The 19801-nt window shown below is 44.5% G+C and overlaps 2 protein-coding genes across 2 annotated transcripts; one reads left to right on the top strand and one right to left on the bottom strand.

Annotated features, from left to right (window-relative positions):
- Positions 1–647: 647 nt before the first annotated feature.
- smcr8a (Smith-Magenis syndrome chromosome region, candidate 8a) lies at positions 648–8311 on the bottom strand. The gene is made up of 4 exons (XM_020105995.2): positions 8244–8311; positions 6751–7912; positions 4072–5835; positions 648–3414 (listed from the first exon to the last, which is right to left on the bottom strand). The coding sequence occupies exons 2-4, from the start codon at positions 7350–7352 to the stop codon at positions 2955–2957; spliced, it is 2826 nt and encodes a 941-aa protein (XP_019961554.2). The 5' UTR covers positions 7353–7912; positions 8244–8311; the 3' UTR covers positions 648–2954.
- Positions 8264–18686, top strand: top3a (DNA topoisomerase III alpha). Its single transcript, XM_020105992.2, has 19 exons — positions 8264–8850; positions 9498–9557; positions 9659–9732; positions 9819–9894; positions 10152–10260; positions 10387–10530; positions 10734–10904; positions 10987–11087; positions 12160–12234; positions 12389–12471; positions 12805–13015; positions 13281–13466; positions 13789–13918; positions 14032–14145; positions 14246–14411; positions 14525–14671; positions 14847–14969; positions 16160–16956; positions 17709–18686. Exons 1-19 carry the CDS (start codon positions 8620–8622, stop codon positions 17879–17881), a joined length of 3171 nt encoding a protein of 1056 aa, XP_019961551.2. The 5' UTR covers positions 8264–8619; the 3' UTR covers positions 17882–18686.
- Positions 18687–19801: the final 1115 nt, after the last annotated feature.

The following is a 19801-nucleotide window of genomic DNA, read 5'->3' on the forward strand; positions in this document are numbered from 1 at the left end:
TTTCCCAGGTAATAAATAATTGATTTTGATGTGGAAAAAAACAGACACATTTAGGGAACTGATATCTGTAAGTGTGTGAAATTTAGTGCAGCTTGAATGAATTTAGACTATTGAGCCTTAGCGGAGGTACACGCTCTACTGAGTGACATTCTAATTATTTGTGTCATCTCATCTCAGGCATAAACATTGCAGGTGAAACTACCTCCTAATTAAATCCTCACCTGTCACTGTGCAAATGTTATTGATCCTTAGAGCAGCTGACAGGATTGTGTGTGTGTGTGTGTGAGAGAGAGAGAAAGAGAGAGAGAGCTCTCCCCCTGCTCAGCTCTGTGGAATAACAAAGACGCTAGATAAAACAGTATCAGTGGAAAAAGGTAGAGAATCACACCGGTTAACATAAAAACACACAGAGCTGCCCACACTCAGCTCCTGCATACTAATGATAATCACCTCTGAGCAGGACTGTATTGTATTTAAGTGTTTGTAAATCATTCATCCGCTGCTATTTTCCCTCCAGTCCATCACCTTTTCCTTCTGCCGCTCCAGCAGGGCAATTAGATGTGCTCACAGATAAGCATTTATTATTCATGACACCTCCAATGTTTGCACATCCGTCATCGCTAAAGCAAGTCACACAGACAAGAGTCTGTTGGGTATTGGATGTTTAATGTGAGAAATCTGCTCCTTCAGTATCTCACCATGAGATTCAGAAACATCAACAAGACCGCAAGCCTCCTGTGGGAACAGGCACTGCCGCAAAAATGATTTAAACTGTTCTTCAAAATCACATAAAAGCATCGGGACATTCACAACGTGCTTTATTAAAGTAAATGGCAACACCGCAGTCGCACAGGGCTGAAGGTAACAGTGGCCCCCTTCATGATGAGATACAAAAGGTAGATGTGATATGGCAACATAAGGACACTGAGTGACGACGTGTTAAGCACACTGTGGTATGGCTTATTAAAATTACATTCACCTTTTTGCATTAGAGGGACAATAGCTAAAAAAAAATTGTAATGTCTGAACAGACAAACTCAAGCATTAAAAAGACGTCACATGTGGCAAAAAATAAAAATAATACATTAGTTGGAATTAAAAGTGAGGTTGTTAGTAGTTAAAAGCATTTGCCTAAAAACTTTTTTTTTTTATCGTACCAGGAAGGACAGCAGCCATGATCCCATTGTTTGACCTTTCACATTAAAACTCTGACCATGCAGTCACAAGTACAGTTACCATCCTAGATACAGAATCAAAGCTTAATCTCCGACGCCAGAGAATTAGGAACAGTAAAATCTAAAATACTAACAAAGACGCTACATCAGTGTGATTTCACTGGCCGATGCGACAGAACTTCAGAGTTTTCTTCAATTTGCAATTCTTCCGCTTATTCCAAAACAGAAATTCTCAGCATAATGATCCAAATGTTGTCCTGAAGCAATAAATAATAGAACTGTTTGTTCATAGCACACATCCAGCAAGGATCGCTGGGAAAAACAATGATAGGCCACTACTGACCTAAATAAAGTGTCAAACTTCAGAGTTTTGCTTTTGATGGCACAGGAAATTCATAAAATCTATACAAACAGAACGTCACCATCACTCCCAGCAAACATCTCAAAATATTCAGCATCTCGTCGGTTCTTTCAAATGTAACAAAAACAGAAATATCATCAACACGGTGGTTCACCCTGGCACAAGACAGTCTCATGCTGACACCACAACACTCTCACACAACTTTAAGACAACAGTGAATTTCAATACATTTAGGTTAAGTAGCTTTAAAATGTTCCTGAACATTTGAGTAATATCGATGGAGATGCTCGTCAGCAGTGAATATTGACAGGTTTTGGCTGCCGCTGGCCTTACATTGGTGAGTATGTGCGCAATGACGGTTTTTTTCTCTGGACATGCAACATCACGTGGAAGCCGACTGGCTCCAGTTCACACGGCGAATACACTTCCTCATGCATCACAACCTGAAAGCAGCCTCTGGGAATGCTTACTTCATGCTCTCATAAGTCACATCTACTCCATTAAAACATCAATACTCCTGGAAACAAAACAGACATTCAACCACTACTGCAGAGATATGTGTTAAAATTACTTCACAAAACAGGAAAAAAGAAAGTATGGTCGAATGAAACTGAAATATGACGAGCGTAGGCTTCAGAAAAGCTTTGGCCTTTGGAAGCAATGTGGTGGTAGAGAGGCATGTCACAAACCAGCTGTAACAAACCATATCATGGACAGATTGGAGAGGGACATCTGTTCACCACAGGCAGAAAATGTCACAGTATTCCTGAAAAACATGTTTACATGTAGAGGAGATGATGTCATCACTGACAAACTGCTCAGTGGTGGATGGGTGTTAACACAGAGCTGTGATTGAACCTGTTAGTGAGTTGGCTGAGGTCAGAGAAGCACTTTAAACACACAGACAGCCATGTCGGATAAAACTTTGTAAAAGAAAACACCCACTCACACACACACACACACACACACACACACACACACACACACACACACACACACACACACACACACACACACACACACACACACACACACACACACACACACACACACAGTAAAAAAAGTGGCCCTGACCTCAGACAAGCACATAACACGGAAAAACCCACAAAAAGCTCAAAGGGTAGAACAGACATTTGTTTGTCATGGACATATTTTTGTGTGTCAAACTCCTCTGAACCAAAGTAAACAGCTCGCTGACATTCACAATTCACTCCGAGTCTCCTTTCCCCTGCACACAGAGGAAATATCCAGATCAAAGAAAGAGACAGCAAGGCAGAGAAAAATCAAAGCCAGCGCAGATTTTCCTGAAACTTAAATAACTTTAGACCTTGTAACGATCACCTTTGGTCCATTAAAAACCAAAGGATCACAGATAATATCTGATAAAACATGTGTGAGATCCTTTTCCCAGAAGGTAATTAGATTTTGTATAAAACGCTTGTGGTGTAGTTAAAACTAAAACAAGGTGCTAGTACGCTGCTCCCGGTGGCAGGCTTTAGGTACTGCTGAGTAATGAGCTGGCTGAGACAGAGCAGTATCTGGCTGTCCTCCTCGCCCAGCCCCAGCTGCTCCTGCAGAAAGCACCGGCGTCGGCCCTCAACGACCTCCGGCCCCTCCGTGGAGCTGACCGGCAGGTGGAGGTGGTGGGTGAAAGTAAACAGGAAGGCTTTGGCAGCCAGGCGGCACAGGGTGCTCTGTGCATGAAGGAAGTAGGTGGAGCCATGGCGGATGTAGGTTCGATGATCGGCTATGTTGGCAAGCAGCTGGCCGTGATACGGCGGGCAGCGCAAGGTCTTCTGGTCGGCATCAAGGATGGAGATATAGCGACTGTAGCGGGACAGCGAGTAAAGCATGCTGGAACCAACAGGGGACGCCACTCTGTGGGAGACAGAAAGACAGATGCCATATTTGTCAGTTGGTTAAAGCAGCTTTAAATTTTTTATTTATTATCATCATTTACTGTTCACTTCATCACAATAATTATAGGATATGGATCTGGTTGATATAACTCAACATCTATTGGACACATTGGCAGGACATCAGATACAGAGATTCATGGTTCAGAGGATGGATCCTGAAAAAATGACATTTGTGGTTTATAAGAGTAATAAATCAACTGGACTGTCATAAAATGATAAATGAAATTGATAATTATATTTGCAGCTTTGTATGTGCTTTGGTGACCTTTTCACTTTTCAACCAGTGCATGAATTTATGAAGCTATGGCGTTCTCTCTAAATGTAAAATACTTCAATTCAGTCGAGAGGCTGGAAATTGAATAGCTGTTCTGTGCGTCATCACAGACTGAGTCAGAGCAGATGAGTAATAGTAGAGTGAAGTGTGATACAACCTATGTTGAGGAATCTACCATCATCTTCATACTGATTAATATTTTTTATGGTTCTGTGAGCATCAAACTTGCTTTAGTAAATCTCTGTCATCAACATCATCTGTCTGGCTCTACTTGCCCTGAATACAAGCTTTTTATACCAGTGTTATTTAAAAGGCTAAAATGAAAATGCAAATTGTACTAACCTTTGCAAACCAATGAGTTTCCACCTCTGCAGGTCAGTAAGTGTGAAAGGACAGGACAGCCAGGCTTGAACCCTCTCGCCACACTTCCCTGGGCCAGGAACGAAGAGGGCCAGAGCAGCAACCAACCGTCGGACCCTCCCCTCATCTGCCCCAAGCACCACCAGCGTCCTACCACTCAGCAGGCACCAAAGAGCTTGTATGGCAAAGGGGTACTGCCGCACAAACCTCAGGGCTCCTTGTCCAGCCTTCTTCCTGTGACGCAGGGTCATCACCGCCCCATAGCCGAGAGGTGAGGCAGCACGATCAGATCCAGTAGAAGCACTCATAGTACAGTCTGACCCATCCTCTGCTGAGGTACGGGAAACTGCATCTCCAAGGCGCCCCACAGGCAGCTCCAGCCCAGTTGCTGGGTTTTCTAAGCATAGAGAGCCTACGCCGTAATAGTCCTGGAGAGGGAGAAGGGATTGAGGCTCCTGGTTGACCACCAGGGTTTGAGAGGACTGATGGTGGGAGCTTTGGTCCGGATGAGGGTCCTTTTCTGGGGCAGATGCCTCATAAAGGAATCCCTCTTGAGACATACAGCATGCTGTGTCAATTGGAACCAACAAGTCAGACTCAATTTCACTTTCTCTCTCACAGTCATCCTCCCTGCTGGCCTCCAGCTCTGACACCACTTCCAGCAAGGACACAGGTGTCTCGTCTCCACCGTCATCCTCCCCTGCAGTGGTTTCCATATCTTCACTGCTGCTCTCTCTCTCCAGGTCAGCGTTGTGGTCAGGGTCAGGGGTCAAGTCAGAGTCAGGATCAGCAGGTTCAGACCTCATACTAGCAAGACTTTGCTGCTTTTCTGCCGGGGCAATCCCGCTCTTATCGCTGCTAAAGCTTCCTTTGTTCTCCTCAGAGCTCTCCTGGGTCTCCAGAGTCTGGTCTGAGGGGGAGGAATCCAAATGGCTCTCCCCAAGCCCGAGCTCACTCTCCTGAGTATGACTGGTCTCAGAAGCTGGGTCTCGGGGATGTGGGGGCTCCAGTGAGTCTAGCTCTAGAGGTTCTGGTCCCATCACAATTGGAGGAGGATTTAAGAGTGTATAGTTGTTGACAGCATGGTTCACAGCACAGAAAGGTCTTAGTACCCCTCCCTCATCCTCAGCGTCATCACAAAGGTCCTCCTCAAACAGGAAGTTGGTAATTCTCTGTTTCCTACGTAGAGCCTTGTCCAGGCGGCGTGTGTGAAGGTAACACAGGTCGCCACGGAAACTCCTCTCTGTCTCCTTCAGGAGCTCCATGGTGGCCTCATAGAAAGTGTCGTCACACAGCTCCTGCATGGTTTTCAGGCGCTTGTCGAAACACTTGGCCGACTTAGCTTTGATCAGCTGTGGTGTGTAAGATGGCCTGCGTTTAACGCACTCATCGTCATCCACTTCCTCTTCGCCTGCTTCAGTATTGATCCGACCCTTCCCTTCCTCCTGCTTCTTTCCTTTGTCAGTGTACCCGAAGGGGTTGGCAAGCTTGGCGTATTTTTCCAACAGCGTTTCACACTCGCTCAAGCACTCTGTCACACAATTCTGACAGGTGACAGCGTGCGGGTCTCTGCGAGGGCGGGAATGGTAGGAGCTGATCTGCCTCAGCAGGTCCCTGTGTTCATAGATGCTCTTTTCAACGTTAGCGAGCTCATTGGCTTTCTCAACAGCGTGAGCGGAGTACATGCATTGAGGCCCCGCCTCCCTCTGCAGGCCCTCCTCTTTCTGCAGCACAGAGTGAGTGTACCTGAGGGGAAAACAACACGGGTTACTGATGCACGTGTTCATACAGGGAACGGGAATAATAGAGTTTGACATAATGACTTTTTCCTCAAGAGGAATGTCAAGAGTAACATGAGCCTTATTCAGACCTGGTATTAACGTCCATCCTGAGAGATCTGATCACAAAACACAGATCTATGTTCATCTCTTCACACCTGCCATTAAAATGTGTCCTGAATGTGTCGCCTGTGACCAGATCAGTTAAGATGGATGTTAGTACCAAGTCTGAACAGAGTCTGAGAAACTACTACACAAACAAAACAGGAAAAACATGCATGAACATTCATGAACTGTTAGATTATGGTTGGCCAGTTATTTATATATCCATTCTAATAGCACACATGGACATAGGCTTTGGTTGGTTGGTCAGTCCGCCACTTCAAACTGAAATGTATCAACAACGACTGGATAGATTGCCAAGAAATTCTCTTCAACATTCAAAGTCCCTAGTGGATGAATGCTAAAAACTTCTGTGGGCTCTGACTTTTCTTCTGGTGCAACCATGAAGTTCACATTATAGTTCTGGGTGAAATGTTGTAAGATCATCTGACTCTTCTCTGACGACGTCGTCAGGTCAAAATCACAATATTTTCTTATGACCAAACAACAAAGAAGGCCTAAGCTATACTTTGTGTTTTGTGCTACTTAACACGTGCTAAGCACTTGACCATAAAATAGTGAACATGGTCACTATTATACCTGCTTAAGATTAGTGTTAGTGGAATAGACATGAGGCTGAGGGATTAACAGGGGCCAAAAAGCAAAGTTTTGTTTACATATATAATTGAACACAGGGCTAATATTGAAATATCAGATTTGTATTATGACTTGTATTTGAATTCTAAGTTGGAAAGAAGTTAAAATGCAATGAAGGTCTTACTCCAGGTCCTGGAGTTTCCTCTGCAGTTCTTTGGCGAAGGCTCTCCTGTTCCCAGCCTTCAGACACTCAGACGCCTGCAGGAAGCGGAGGGACACCTCCTGAAACTGCAGCATGATTTTCCTCTCGTCGGCTGAAACGTATGCCATGCAGAACGGTCGCACGAAGCCCCTGGCCTCCAGGTCGTACAGCGTGAGGTGATGGACATAAGCGAATGCCCCCTCCTTTGAGTCGCCCAAGACCACCCTCGAGTCCTCCACAAAGCTGAGCCTTGGGTAGCCACTGCCTGGTGGATGCCCGACAAAGGAGGCCTGGTAGTCCACTGACATGATGCGCAGAGAGAAGTAGTTGAGATCGAACGTACCGCACACTTTGGGGTCAGCTGGGATGGTGAGGAGAGGCTGAGGGCCCACCTGCTCGGAGAACTCCGAGATGAGGATGAAGTCTTTAGTGAACTTTGCAAAGGAGGTTTTGGCCCAGGGGTTGGAGTCCGCCAAAGGATGGAGGGGGATGGAGAACTCCTCGGGGAGAGCCCAGGGGTCCGGGTTGTTCTGACCAAACTCATCCTCTTTAGTGAAAGCCACCACGTCAGGTGAGCCTATCATAGTGGTGTTGTCGAGAAAGGCATGAGAAACACAACACACGGTGCAGCACCACTCTCAGTCATAACCCAGCTGTCAGAGTGCAACAGACACATTGATCATTCTGCTCTCACACATTACAGGCAGCTCCTTTATATCGTTTAAAGAAAAAAGGAGCACAGCAGAGCAGGACGGGCCCCAGACTGAGCCCAGCAGGAGCCAGTCCCCAGAGCAGGATCCTGGATATGTGTCACACTGAATGAGAAGTAGAGCCCCTCCACAAAAACCAAAGGCTCTGTTAACAAAAGCAATGATCCGCGCCAACCACAGGGTCCGGGCAGGAATCAGAGTCTTCGCGCTGAGCACAGAGAGAATAAGACACGAAGCAGCATCAGTGAAGCGCTTCTGTCCTCCGGTCCCGCGTCTCTTCACGCGCCCTGTCCATCCACCCCGGTGAGACAGAAAGCCCGTTCACACACAGGAGCGCTGCATGTCATTTACATCCAGACACAGACGCCATGTTTACTCAGCTGGTTACAGTCCTGTCAGGTGATCGTCCCTCCTCCTCCTGCAGGGAGTACACCCTAAAACACAAAGTACACACAGGGACTGTCTGTGATGAATGGAAGTATTTGATTTGGCAATCCAAATAATTAAAGTAGTCCCGGCGTTTGTAGCAGGCTCTTATACCCATTCGTGTTATCGTGTTATGATGTTGATTATTCATTTATGTGTACTATTTGTAGCATCGTCTCGTTCACAGATATTTTCAACATTCCTGATTTACGGTGTACTATCCATTATCTGTGATATGAGATAATATTACTTGCATCATTATTGTTAAAAACGTTATTAATAAAAACGCAGCGCGTGTTACGGATGTAAACTGTGTTAGAATTAAAAGCTTTCACTTACTGTTGTAAAAACCTGGTCGTTGTCGTGTTCCGGAACGAGGCAGTTCCTGGATTTTACGACAGTTTTTACGACCTTGATTACGGCAGTGTTTGACAGGCGGACGCGGCAATTGTAAACAGAGTTAGCGGTTTCTTGTCAGACTTTGGTTTCCGCCGCTAACAAAGTTGGAACGTGTGTATTTGGTGTTTTAGTTTTATTCTGCGGGTGTCGTTATATTCTGGATCAAGGTGGACAACCAGTGTGGACAGTTTTAGCGCTTCTGTAACAGCTTCCAGGAGCGTAGACCATGGTCGTAGAGGTTAGCCGCAGCTAACATGCTAACAGCAGGAGCGGGGCTGCCCGGAGGAGCGGCTGCTTCATGTGAGGGACACCAGGCATGCTCACAGCGCATCTAGCCGGAAGATCCTTGCTTCGACCGGGACTGCAGCAGCTCGGGGTCCAGTGGAGGCGTCTCTGTGCGGCGCAGAGTGGCCGGGGTCCGGACACACTTCAGCAGGAAGACATGAACCGGAGCCGGGCTCAGATCAAGCGGGTCCTCTGCGTAGCCGAGAAGAACGATGCAGCCAAGGGCATCTCAGAGATCATGTCCGGCGGCAGAGCCCGGAGGGTCAGTGTCTGTGTTACTGAAACCACGGGTCGATGGACACAATGATTGGGCAAATAGTCTTTAATCAGTGTTATCTGTGTTTGTAAATGACGTGAGAATATGATTCTCCTCGGTTTCGTTTGTTGTTGAGCTCTATAAACTTGTTATGGACAGTTTCAACCTCTGTTTTGATCCAATCAGCAGGTTCATCAGAAATGCTGAAGCCCTAAATCAGTGGATGGTCATGGATCAGTCTCTGTGTTCTAGTGTCAGTCTGTGGTCCCTTCAAGACACAGTAACTTACAGTTACAGCTGATCTATTATACAACATCCAATTACATGACACGGCATGAAACTTTATCTTATGTTCGCTGAGTCTGGTGATCCACAAAGAGGATATAGAAAATCTGCTGTTTGTCTCAGTCCTCTCACTCTGTGGTAATGACCTGGATATCTTTTGGTTTTAGACAGTTGGTCAAACATCATGAACATTAAACTTGATGTTAAATTAGTCTTTAACTTTGGGAAACTTCAATTAAACATTTACAGACACTTTGTAGACAACAAAGTAAAGACATTTTTGGGGGGGCTATAAATTAGGAAGTTGTTTATGGATGCTTGATCTAGGTGGGAGTCTGTTTTGTATTGATTGGATTATTTCTTTTCAGAGGGAAGGAATGTCAAAGTTTAATAAAATCTACGAGTATGAATATCATCTCTTTGGTCAGGTAAGTGGATACACAGAAATAATTGATTATCCACACGTGTCTGTTCTTTAGTGTTTTTTCTGTTTTTGATTTTGTCGGTGTTGTTCTGTCTCCTACTCCAGAATGTCTCAGTATCAATGACTTCAGTATCTGGTCATTTACTGGGTCTGGAGTTTAAAGCGCCGTTCCAGAAATGGTAATTTAAACTTGAATTATTTTTGTACATTCAGCACCTAACAGTGTTTTAACAATTAATCATATTTTAATATTTTCTCTCCAAAGGCACAGTTGTAATCCCCAGCTGTTATTTGACGCTGAGGTAGAGAAGTACTGTCCAGATAACATGATACAAATCAAGGTATGGTCATTTGCTGTCTGGGTGATTATGTTTGAGCACTGGTACCTTTTGACATTTGAACAAGGCACATCTTTATTGTATTTCTTTGTAAATTTATACGCTACACATTTATTAATTTCAATTGTGTGATAGGCTCAGATAATTGTAATCTCTTTCACAAAGAAAGAAAACAACTTAAAATATTTTTAGGACTCATCTGTTCATCAAACCCCTTTTTTCTCTTCTCCCCTTTCGTCTGTCTCTTTCTGTCTCTGTAGCGGACTCTGGAGAAAGAGGTGAGGCAGTGCCAGGCCTTAGTCATCTGGACTGATTGTGACAGAGAGGGAGAAAACATTGGCTTTGAAATCATAGACGTCTGTAAAGCAGGTATGTCAATAACATGTCTGTTGTTTTTGTGTCATGATCTCTCCATGTTTCTGTGACTGTGTTTAAAGCCAGGGAATAACAGTTTCATTTGTTCATAACTATCCCCTGATGGTGTGTGTTTTTCAGTGAAACACAATTTACAAGTCTTTCGGGCAAAGTTTTCTGAGATTACCCCCAACTCCATTCAGAGAGCTTGTGAAACTCTGACAGAGCCGGATGCTAACATCAGTGATGCTGTTGATGTCCGTCAGGAGCTCGACCTGCGGATAGGTAAGGTAGTACTCCACACACAAGCGCATGAGACAAATATTCTTTCAGGTGTATGTGATGGCTCAACAGATTATGGTTTGTCAAACATAATCATTATTTTTTTGTCTTTGTCTGTGATTTCAGGAGAATGTCTGAAGTTCAGTTCATCTCTGAAAGTACGGTTAACATGATCCCATCCACTCTTGTGTGCTCATCTTCTGCAGGTGCATCCTTCACTAGATTCCAGACACTTCGCCTTCAGAAGATCTTTCCGGAGTCTCTTGCCAATCAGCTGATCTCATATGGCAGCTGTCAGTTTCCCACTCTGGGCTTCGTGGTGGAGCGTTTCAAAGCCATCCAGGCATTTATACCGGAGACGTTCTACAAAATCAAAGGTAGAAATGTATCCATACACAGGCCCTCAAATCAAATGCAGAGACAAGTGTTGAGGTTTTAACTGAGTTTTTTTTGTGTCAGTGCTCCATGAAGTTGAGGAGGACACTGTCGAGTTCAACTGGAAAAGAAACCGTCTCTTCAACCACACAGCTTGCCTGGTGCTTTACCAGATCTGCATGGAGGTACGGCTGTTTGCATGTGTATGATTCATACTGTGTACACTGACGTGTCCGACAGTGAATGTGTGCACAGTCATGGGCTCTCACGGAAGCTAGTAAGCTTTATAAGTCGGCTGATGTTGCTCATGTCGACTCTGTCTTTAGAATTTTTTAAGTGGCAAATTTGAGATTGTGTTGTTAACGACGAGGGTCCGTACTCTTGAAACTCATAAGTGTGGTAAACACAGTCCTGTTATTGACTTTGTCACATACCTGAATGTACCACTTGTACCACTTTCACTAGTGATCTGTTTTTCTGTTTCTCATCACTCATTCCTTTAGGGAGTTTTGGTTTATTCTCGTTATGCGTTAATGAGCTAATGTGAGTTTCCATTAGGCCTAGTTTTAAGTGACAGTCATTTTGCACATTGGTGTTTAGTTTTGGTCAGTGTCAGTGCAAGTTGTTTAATAATCGCTTGTTTGTTGGTCCATCTTTTGTCTCTGTTACTGGAAGCAGGACGGAGGTGTCGTCTGAATCTATGACTGTCACTGAAAAACATTTACACCCAGTGTTTGTTTGCCAAGATGCTCACAGTTATTCAGCTGGTAATTATCACTTAGCTAGTTGTTTGTTACCATATAAATGTAAAATGACATAAAACATGTGGAAGTAAAAAAAAAAACTTTGCCTAAATTTTGCTCTTACATAACAGGTGGAAAATATATTCACACTGAAACACAGCAACAGCAAAGCAACACAGGAGAAGTCATTTATAAACACTGATGTGGTCATCTGATCATACAAATGATTTATTTAATATAAAGCAAAAAGACTGATGATTGTTGTTTAGGGAGAAATGATTTGTGCACTTGAAAAACAGACAACTGTGTTTTGTGTGTTTGTATGTGTGTGTGTTTGTGGTCTGTGCTGAAAGTGCACACATGTGGAATCGTTCCTCTCCCCACAGCTGTTACCTCCGTAGGACACGGCAGAAAATTTAAATTCAAATGTGCTTTCAACCTGCCTGAATAAACTGGGCTGCAAACCACGTATGTGAAAAGCTACACACAAGAAAATAATCTTACTCATTTCCAGGATCCCATAGCAACAGTCACCTCAGTAACCAGCAAACCCAAGAGCAAGTGGAGACCGCTGCCTTTGGACACTGTGGTAAGAATATAACGCCATACACAAACATGTGCTGCATGTAAAGTGTATGTAGCTGTACTCAAGCATGAGAGACAGATCAAGTTTATTCAGCTCCAGTGTCCTGGGTCTCATCTCATCTCCTTTTATGAACCGACGTTAACATTTTATCTGACAGGAAATGGAGAAACTGGCGTCTCGGAAGTTAAGGATAAATGCCAAAGAGACCATGAAAATTGCAGAAAAACTCTATACTCAAGGGTGAGTGTAAGAGTTATCATAAGAGTTGAACAAGCATAATTTTTATGTAATGCACATTCGGCACATGGTGTCCTTAAGTGTAGTTCTGGTCCAACCATGTTAAATCCGGTGTTTCACTTGAACTTGTTTCAGTCAGGAAGCTGCCTTGAAGCCTCTTTTATTAAAGTGTCTGTGTGTCAGTGAAAAGGTCACTTGTACTTTTAGTTCAGCAGGTTTTAAAACCACCTTAAAGCCGTTCCTATTTCTGTACATCCATCTGGCAGTTGATGTGTTTAATAGATGCTTCACCAGCAATATCAAACTTCTTTGCGTGTTTACTCATGTGCTTTTCAGGTTTATCAGTTACCCCCGCACTGAGACAAACATTTTTCCTGCAAACCTGGATCTCAGCCCCCTGGTGGAGCTGCAGACACAGAGCCAAGCCTGGGGGACGTTCGCCCAGCGGGTGCTCGACCAGCCTGGGGGTCCCAACCCACGACAGGGCAAGAAATCTGACCAAGCCCACCCCCCCATACACCCTACCAAGTTCTCCCATACACTGCAGGTATGAAAATGGAGATCAGTTTGTGCATATATCATTCATGTGTCTGTGATGTTTATAGGCTTTCTATAAACGTCACATCAAGTAAGTTCCTTCTGTACGCAACCAGTCCCTGTACGATATGTACGGGAAACAATGGGCTCAAAAATATCAATTTAAGATTAATTCACCTTTCTCATAAGTAAAAGAAATGCGCCTTATTTAGACACACATAGACACAGACATTGAATCTGTGAAGTAACGATTTTCTCTTTCTTCTTGTGTCCAGGGCAACGAAGGACGTATTTATGAGTTCATTGTCCGGCACTTCCTTGCCTGTGTGTCCCAAGATGCTCAGGGGCAGGAGACAGTGGTGGACATAGATATAGCCCAGGAGAAGTTCTCCACCTCGGGACTCATGATCATTGCAAGGAACTACCTGGATGTTTACCCGTATGACAAGTGGAGTGCCAAGGTAGGATGTGTGTGTGTGTGTGTGTGTGTGTGTGTGTGTGTGTGTGTGTGTGTGTGTGTGTGTGTGTGTGTGTGTGTGTGCTCATTTTGACTTTGTTACAAAACAAGTAAAAAGAGGAGGTGAGTTCCAACTAGACAAACTTTTGTTACTGTTAAACATGCAACAATTATTTATTAAACATGAATAAAACTTTAATACATTACCTCGTTCGCTAAGACAACATTCCCATGATGCCTTTCTGCTTCACGATGTTATCAAACTACATCTTTCCAGCTGATTCCTGTGTTAAAGCTTTGTTGTACATCCACTTTGTGTGTTCCAGGTGATTCCGGTGTACGAGAACGGCTCCCAGTTCCAGCCCTCTGCTATTGAGATGGTGGACGGACAGACGAGTCCTCCGCAGCTCCTCTCTGAAGCCGACCTCATATCACTGATGGAGAAGCACGGCATTGGTAAACACACACACATTCAGTCTAGACACAACTTAGTCAACACAGACAGTTTGTTCAAGATGAACTGTTTTGTGTGTCATGGAAACTCAGATGTGTTAAACTGTGTATCACAGGCACAGATGCGACCCATGCAGATCACATTGAGACGATCAAGAGTCGCATGTACGTGGGTTTGACAGCTGACCAGAGGTTTCTCCCTGGAGAGCTCGGCATGGGGCTGGTGGAGGGTAAGTGCACACAACACAATACATTCTACAATATGCTCTGGGCTTTATACATAGTGTTATCAACTATAATGCAAGTATTTACGTGTGTTTGTTTGTTTAGGTTACAATTCCATGGGCTATGAGATGTCTAAACCAAACCTGCGTGCTGAGCTGGAGGCAGATCTCAAGCTGGTATCCGAGGGCACGAAGGACAAACGGGGCGTTCTGCTGCAACACATCCAGAAATACAAGACTGTCTTCATTGAGTCTGTCAGGAAGGCAAAGAAGTAAGTCGCACTCAATGAGATTTATTGAAATCATGTCATATACTGAATAGTTGCACCTCGGCTGTAATCATTTCAGACTGCTGGTAGGAAATTATTGTCTGTTGTCGCCTCAGGTTAGACGAAGCCCTGACGCCATATCTGGGTGCAGCTCAGGAGATCACTGAAGCCGAGCAGCAGGACATGGAGATCCCGCTCCCTGTCAGGAAATGCCCTCACTGTAGTCGGGACATGGTGCTGAAAAAGAAGAGGGAGGGAAACGGGTGAGGCGAGACATGTTGCTTAAAACCATATTACTGATTCTTTATAATAAATTGAGTTTTAGATGCTCTCTGTCTAAAACTCTGAAGTTTACAGAAGGTCTTACTTTCCCCTTTAACTCTTTCTGCGTCCTCTCTGCTGTCCCGTCCCTTCCTCTGTGTCTCCGTCCCCCTGCAGTAAGTACCTGTCCTGCGTGGGTTTCCCAGCCTGTAAGACAGCGGTGTGGTTCCCCGACACAGTGCTGGAGGTCAGCAGAGACGACAGCATTTGTCCCACCTGTCAGCCACGCCCCGTTCACATGTAAGTATTTCATTGGTTAATGCACAAATCTGAACATGGCGCCATTTTCTGAATGATAACGTCTCGTACAAAGAATGTGAGAGATTCCTTTTCTCCTTTGTTCCTCAGTAACTTCACCTCTTCTCAGTGCTCACTTTGTGAACACACACATTATACTTGTTATATTATTGATGAGCGTATGTGGGAGCTCCGAGGAAATCTGTGAGCTGTTTTACTGTCAGCTCTCCACCACGGATGAAGTTTCTTCATCAGCACAAGAAACTCGTCGAAGTACTTGTTTACACAAGTGGGCGTTAACCCCTTGAGCACGTGCCTCAGCTCAGTCCAAATATAGGGCGCGCTCACCAGCAGCGAGCCAAAGTGCCCCGTATCAGCATCCGTTACCATAGCTACCAGTCTTGTACAGGGCTCAAAGTTGAACTACAGCACTTACTCAAAAACAGCGTCTCTTTTCACATCAGTTAGTGCAGAGATAAACTGTTGCTTGCTGCTGCCATCTTGCTGGTCACCACGGCAACTTGATGTAATATCCCAGCGTTTATCTCACGGATTCCTGCATCCCTGTGTTTAATGATGGTACAGTTGTTTATTAGCCTTGTTCAAATAGTGATGTTTTGTTAACTAACAGTAAAGGAAGATATGGTGCCGAAAATAAAATCAGCATGAGGATGAAACATGTTTTGCAGCATCACATAGGATGTTCGTGGCTTATTCGGTTCAGTTAAATATCTTTTCTGTCAATTGATTTACTCTTTATTTTAACAAACAATGTGTGAAATAAGCGATCGGTGCCATCTCGGTCACAAAATGAGGGAAAAAAAGCTGTCATCTTACATTCAAGCCAATTGAAGGTCATGAGGGGGATTTTTTTCATGACAAATCTTTTGAATATGGACTGTTGAGGAACACAGAAGAGTTTCAGGGGGCGTGATAAACTACTAATATCACCTTAGATAGAAATGTGGGCTCCTTCATTCTATTCTATTCCTCACATCTTTGAGCCTCAGAGTCTTGAAGTGTCTTCCTTCAAGTTTTGGCAGTTACACTTTCATATGTTCCGGTGTTTCCCAGTTCTGTTCGGCTGATTCCGATGTATTTAGTCAGCCGTGTCTGCAGCTGTTGGTTCAGTTCTGATTGTGTTTGATTTGACCTCCTCAACATTCACCCTCTGTTTGTCCTTCATTCATCAGGTTGAGGCTTAAGTTCCGCAGAGGCAGCCTCCCTCCCATGATGCCTTTAGAATTTGTCGGCTGCATCGGTGGATGTGATGAGACGCTCAGAGAAGTGTTGGACTTGAAATACCTCAGAGCAGGAGGAGGAGGAGGAGGAGGAGATGGTGGAGTGATGGGAGGAGGCAGAGATGGTGGAGGGGTGGGAGGAGTTGGGAGACGAGGAGGTGGGGGTGGTGGCCGAGGGCCACCAGCTCCACGGCCTCCTCGACCAGATCAACCCAGACCCCCACGTTCCAATCCTCAACCTTCCTTTCCTCCTGCCCCCTCCTGGACCCCTCAGCCTCGATCTCCACCAGGTGGTGGCGGTAGTGGAGACCCCAACAGAGACGCCATTGTGTGCAACTGTGGTCAAGACGCACTTCTCCTCACTGTGCGTAAAGACGGCCCCAACCAAGGGCGTCAGTTCTACAAGTGCAACGCTGGGAGCTGCAACTTCTTTCTATGGGCAGATCAACCAAATCAGCCGGAGGCACTGCAGAGTCGAGGGCCTCCCCGCCCCCTGCCTGCACCGAACACCTCCCAGCCTCCGAGGCCCTCGATGGGTTTCAGGAACACATTTGGAGGAGGCCAAGAGCAGGAAGGGGGAGCTGGAGGACAAGTGGGACAGACGATGTGTAACTGTAATGAGACAGCGGTGACGCGTACAGTGCAGAAGGACGGTCCGAACAAGGGCCGGATGTTCCACACCTGTGGGAAACCAAGAGAGCAACAGTGTGGCTTCTTCCAATGGGCGGACGAGAACACACCCCCACCAGGTAAGGCTGACACTGTCTTGATGGGACGTCATTGACACAATGCTCTCAAGCCCATTACCCTGACCTCAACCATCACCAACGAATGCTGAACCTTTGCACCATTTACAAACTCTGACGTTAAATGGAGAAAACATTTGTTGTTCAATACTTTGTCCTCGTACTAGTGGACAGAACGTTCACACACACAAAAGGTAACGAATGGTTCTGTCAGTCCGTCTCTTTGCTGCTGGACGACTCAAGCCTCTTGATTTGTATAATTTTCTGGCTGAAGCTCATATTTGGGGGTAATTCTCCTCAAAGCTTCAGGAAGCTTGTATTTAGTTTTTTAATCATTGGATAGATTGAATTCAAATATTAGATTCTACAATGAATTCTAGACAAACATTTGAATTTTGTCAATCACAGTTCAGAGTCTTACATACATTACATAACATTCCCTCTTTAATCTTTTGCACCATGAGCCCCGTATCAGCTAATGTTTTCTGTATGCCATGTAAAATGTTTAGAAGTGTGTGAATGCGAGTGTTCAAACAGCGAAGATGTACAGTCGGATCAAACAAAAGAAAAAAGGAGAGAGAGACTAAAGAAAATCTGTCACGACTCTCAAACACTCCCACTGAGACCTTGAGGCATCCACTTATCAGACGGGCTCGCTGCTGTCAGTCTCGCTGCTCACAGAAACATCGTTATTGCTCCGTCTGTGGCTACATCTCACCGCCTCATGTTGTGTTTGACCTGTTCCCCCATGTCAGGTAGTTTTGGTGGTGGATTTAATGGTGGTGGAGACCGTGGAGATGGAGGGGAAAGGGGGAGGAAGAAAATGGGAGCGACCAACCCCAGCAAACCTCCTGCTGCTAAGAAACCCCGTTCCTGCGGCATCTGCCACATGCCAGGGCACACCCGAGTCACCTGTCCGCAGCGGTGACCGCTGTGCCGGGGTAAAGACTGTGAAGCTGCTCTGGAGCGTAACGGTGCGGAGTCAGGTTTTACTTGTTAAATATGCAGCTTCACGTGGGCTAGCACTCTCTTTCTGAGATTTACACACTTTACCCAAAGTTGTATTTCAAAACAGTTTCAAGAGGAAAGAAGAAAATGCAAAAACTGTGCCATGCGTTGAAAACTTGTAATAAAGAAAGAGGAATGTCGTAAAACGTTTGTATGCCAGGTCAGTAGAAACAGGAACTTTTCTCTGTTGTCATCACTTTGATTTTGTGATATTTTTTTTTTAATTGGAGGCTATTCTGGTAGAAAAACAGATAATGAGAGAGTTGCTCAGCTGGTCTTAGATCAGATTAATAACCCTGTCAGTCGTATGGACTCTGCCACAGAAGCAGTTCTATCTTTAATAAAGAAGTGTATTTTAAATAAAAACGTATTTGCACACAGTTTTTTAACAATAAATAATACAAATTATATGCAGATTTCCGGATTCGTCAAAGTGTTGTCGGGGGAAACACTGAAGTATGTAAATGTAACGAGTGGGTGGATTAAGCAACTGTCAGTACCACAATCATCACTTTTATCTGAACATTGAGTCTGATAAACTTTCTTGTGCTGTAAACCTGATAATATCTTTACAGTCATGACCGTTTGTTTCAAGTTTTGCTTTTAGTTTTATCCTAAGTAATTTGTGTCAGTTCACCTGGTTTTGGTTTCTGTTTTATCTTGAATCTTTCAGCCGCCTGAACGTCTTTGTTGCTGCCGTTCACAATAAACATAATGAGGAAGAATGAGATCTCAGCTTTGATTACACGTTTCTAAAAAATATTCAATTTCGTTTTCTCCTAACCTTCTGTTTAACCCGAGAAAAGCTTTTAAAATGTGCATTTGCAGTTCTATTTGTTCAAGCCTGTGCTAATTTCAACGGCTGATAGTCTTTAGCAAATCTTTTATATATAAAAGTGCAGCCTGCACTCAGCTGTCAGATGAATGAAGTGGAGTAAAAAGCACTTTACTTTTGAAATGTGCCGCAGTAGATTTAATCAAAGCAAACTACAAGTATCCGAGTTATAAATTACAAACTGGTTAATTAAAGGTGATTATCAGTACAGACAGGAAGTGAAACTGCTGTAAAGTTCTTGGGGATAAAACCATCCCATCATTTATCTTCTCTACACATCTGGTCCCAGCTGTTTGTCCTGCAGAAAACACACACACTGATGTGTGTGTGTGTGGTGATCACAACTGTAAACCTCCTCACAGTTACACTATAAACACAAAACTATCGACTCTCTTAACTGTGCAATATTCATTCTACATGGTCCATGAATTAAATCACAGCACACATTGTTCTTGTTCTTGTTTGTTATTCCATTCATATTTTTCTTTTTGTCTTTACTTCCTTACACTTAAGTGTTATTATCCTCCCACTCCCACAGCTGGATTTTTAATGGTTGTATTTTCCCAGATGTGCTGCTTTAATTCCCTCCCTTCACTGGGATGATAACGTGACTGTGGACAAAGGGGAATAAACGAGAAACGCGTGGATTCCCGGTATGAGGCTGTGATAAGTTACCCTAATGTTTCTCCTCTTCCGTGGAAGTGTGTGTGTGTGTGTGTATGTATGTGTGTGTGTCTCTCTCTCTCTCTCTTTTACTGGCACGTTTGGTGAGTCATGCGTGAGTCACAGCACGTGGGTGTGCGCGAGCTGCGATCGGCTCCTAAACTCCTCACTTGAGTTTCCAGGCAGATCCACCGGTCATGTGATCGCAGCGTTTGTTTTCTTTCTCGTCTCCTTCTTTACGGGAAAAGCGGCGCGTTCGTCCCGAGTCACGCTTCACCTCGTCCCCGCAGACTCACCTCTGCAGAACCCCGAACGACAAAACAAAAAAACCAACGAGACCAG

Source organism: Paralichthys olivaceus, chromosome 5 (assembly GCF_024713975.1).
Source record: "Paralichthys olivaceus isolate ysfri-2021 chromosome 5, ASM2471397v2, whole genome shotgun sequence".
Lineage (NCBI taxonomy): Eukaryota > Metazoa > Chordata > Actinopteri > Pleuronectiformes > Paralichthyidae > Paralichthys > Paralichthys olivaceus.

Coding starts and splice junctions, on each gene's coding strand:
- smcr8a (XM_020105995.2), bottom strand. CDS start 7,352: ATGATAGGCTCACCTGACGTGGTGGCTTTCACTAAAGAGGATGAGTTT. Junction 5,836..6,750: donor AGGAAACTCCAGGACCTGGA/GTAAGACCTTCA, acceptor TTTTCCCCTCAG/GTACACTCACTCTGTGCTGC. Junction 3,415..4,071: donor AAACTCATTGGTTTGCAAAG/GTTAGTACAATT, acceptor TGTCTCCCACAG/AGTGGCGTCCCCTGTTGGTT.
- top3a (XM_020105992.2), top strand. CDS start 8,620: ATGCTCACAGCGCATCTAGCCGGAAGATCCTTGCTTCGACCGGGACTG. Junction 10,905..10,986: donor GACGTTCTACAAAATCAAAG/GTAGAAATGTAT, acceptor TTTTTGTGTCAG/TGCTCCATGAAGTTGAGGAG. Junction 14,146..14,245: donor CGGCATGGGGCTGGTGGAGG/GTAAGTGCACAC, acceptor TTGTTTGTTTAG/GTTACAATTCCATGGGCTAT.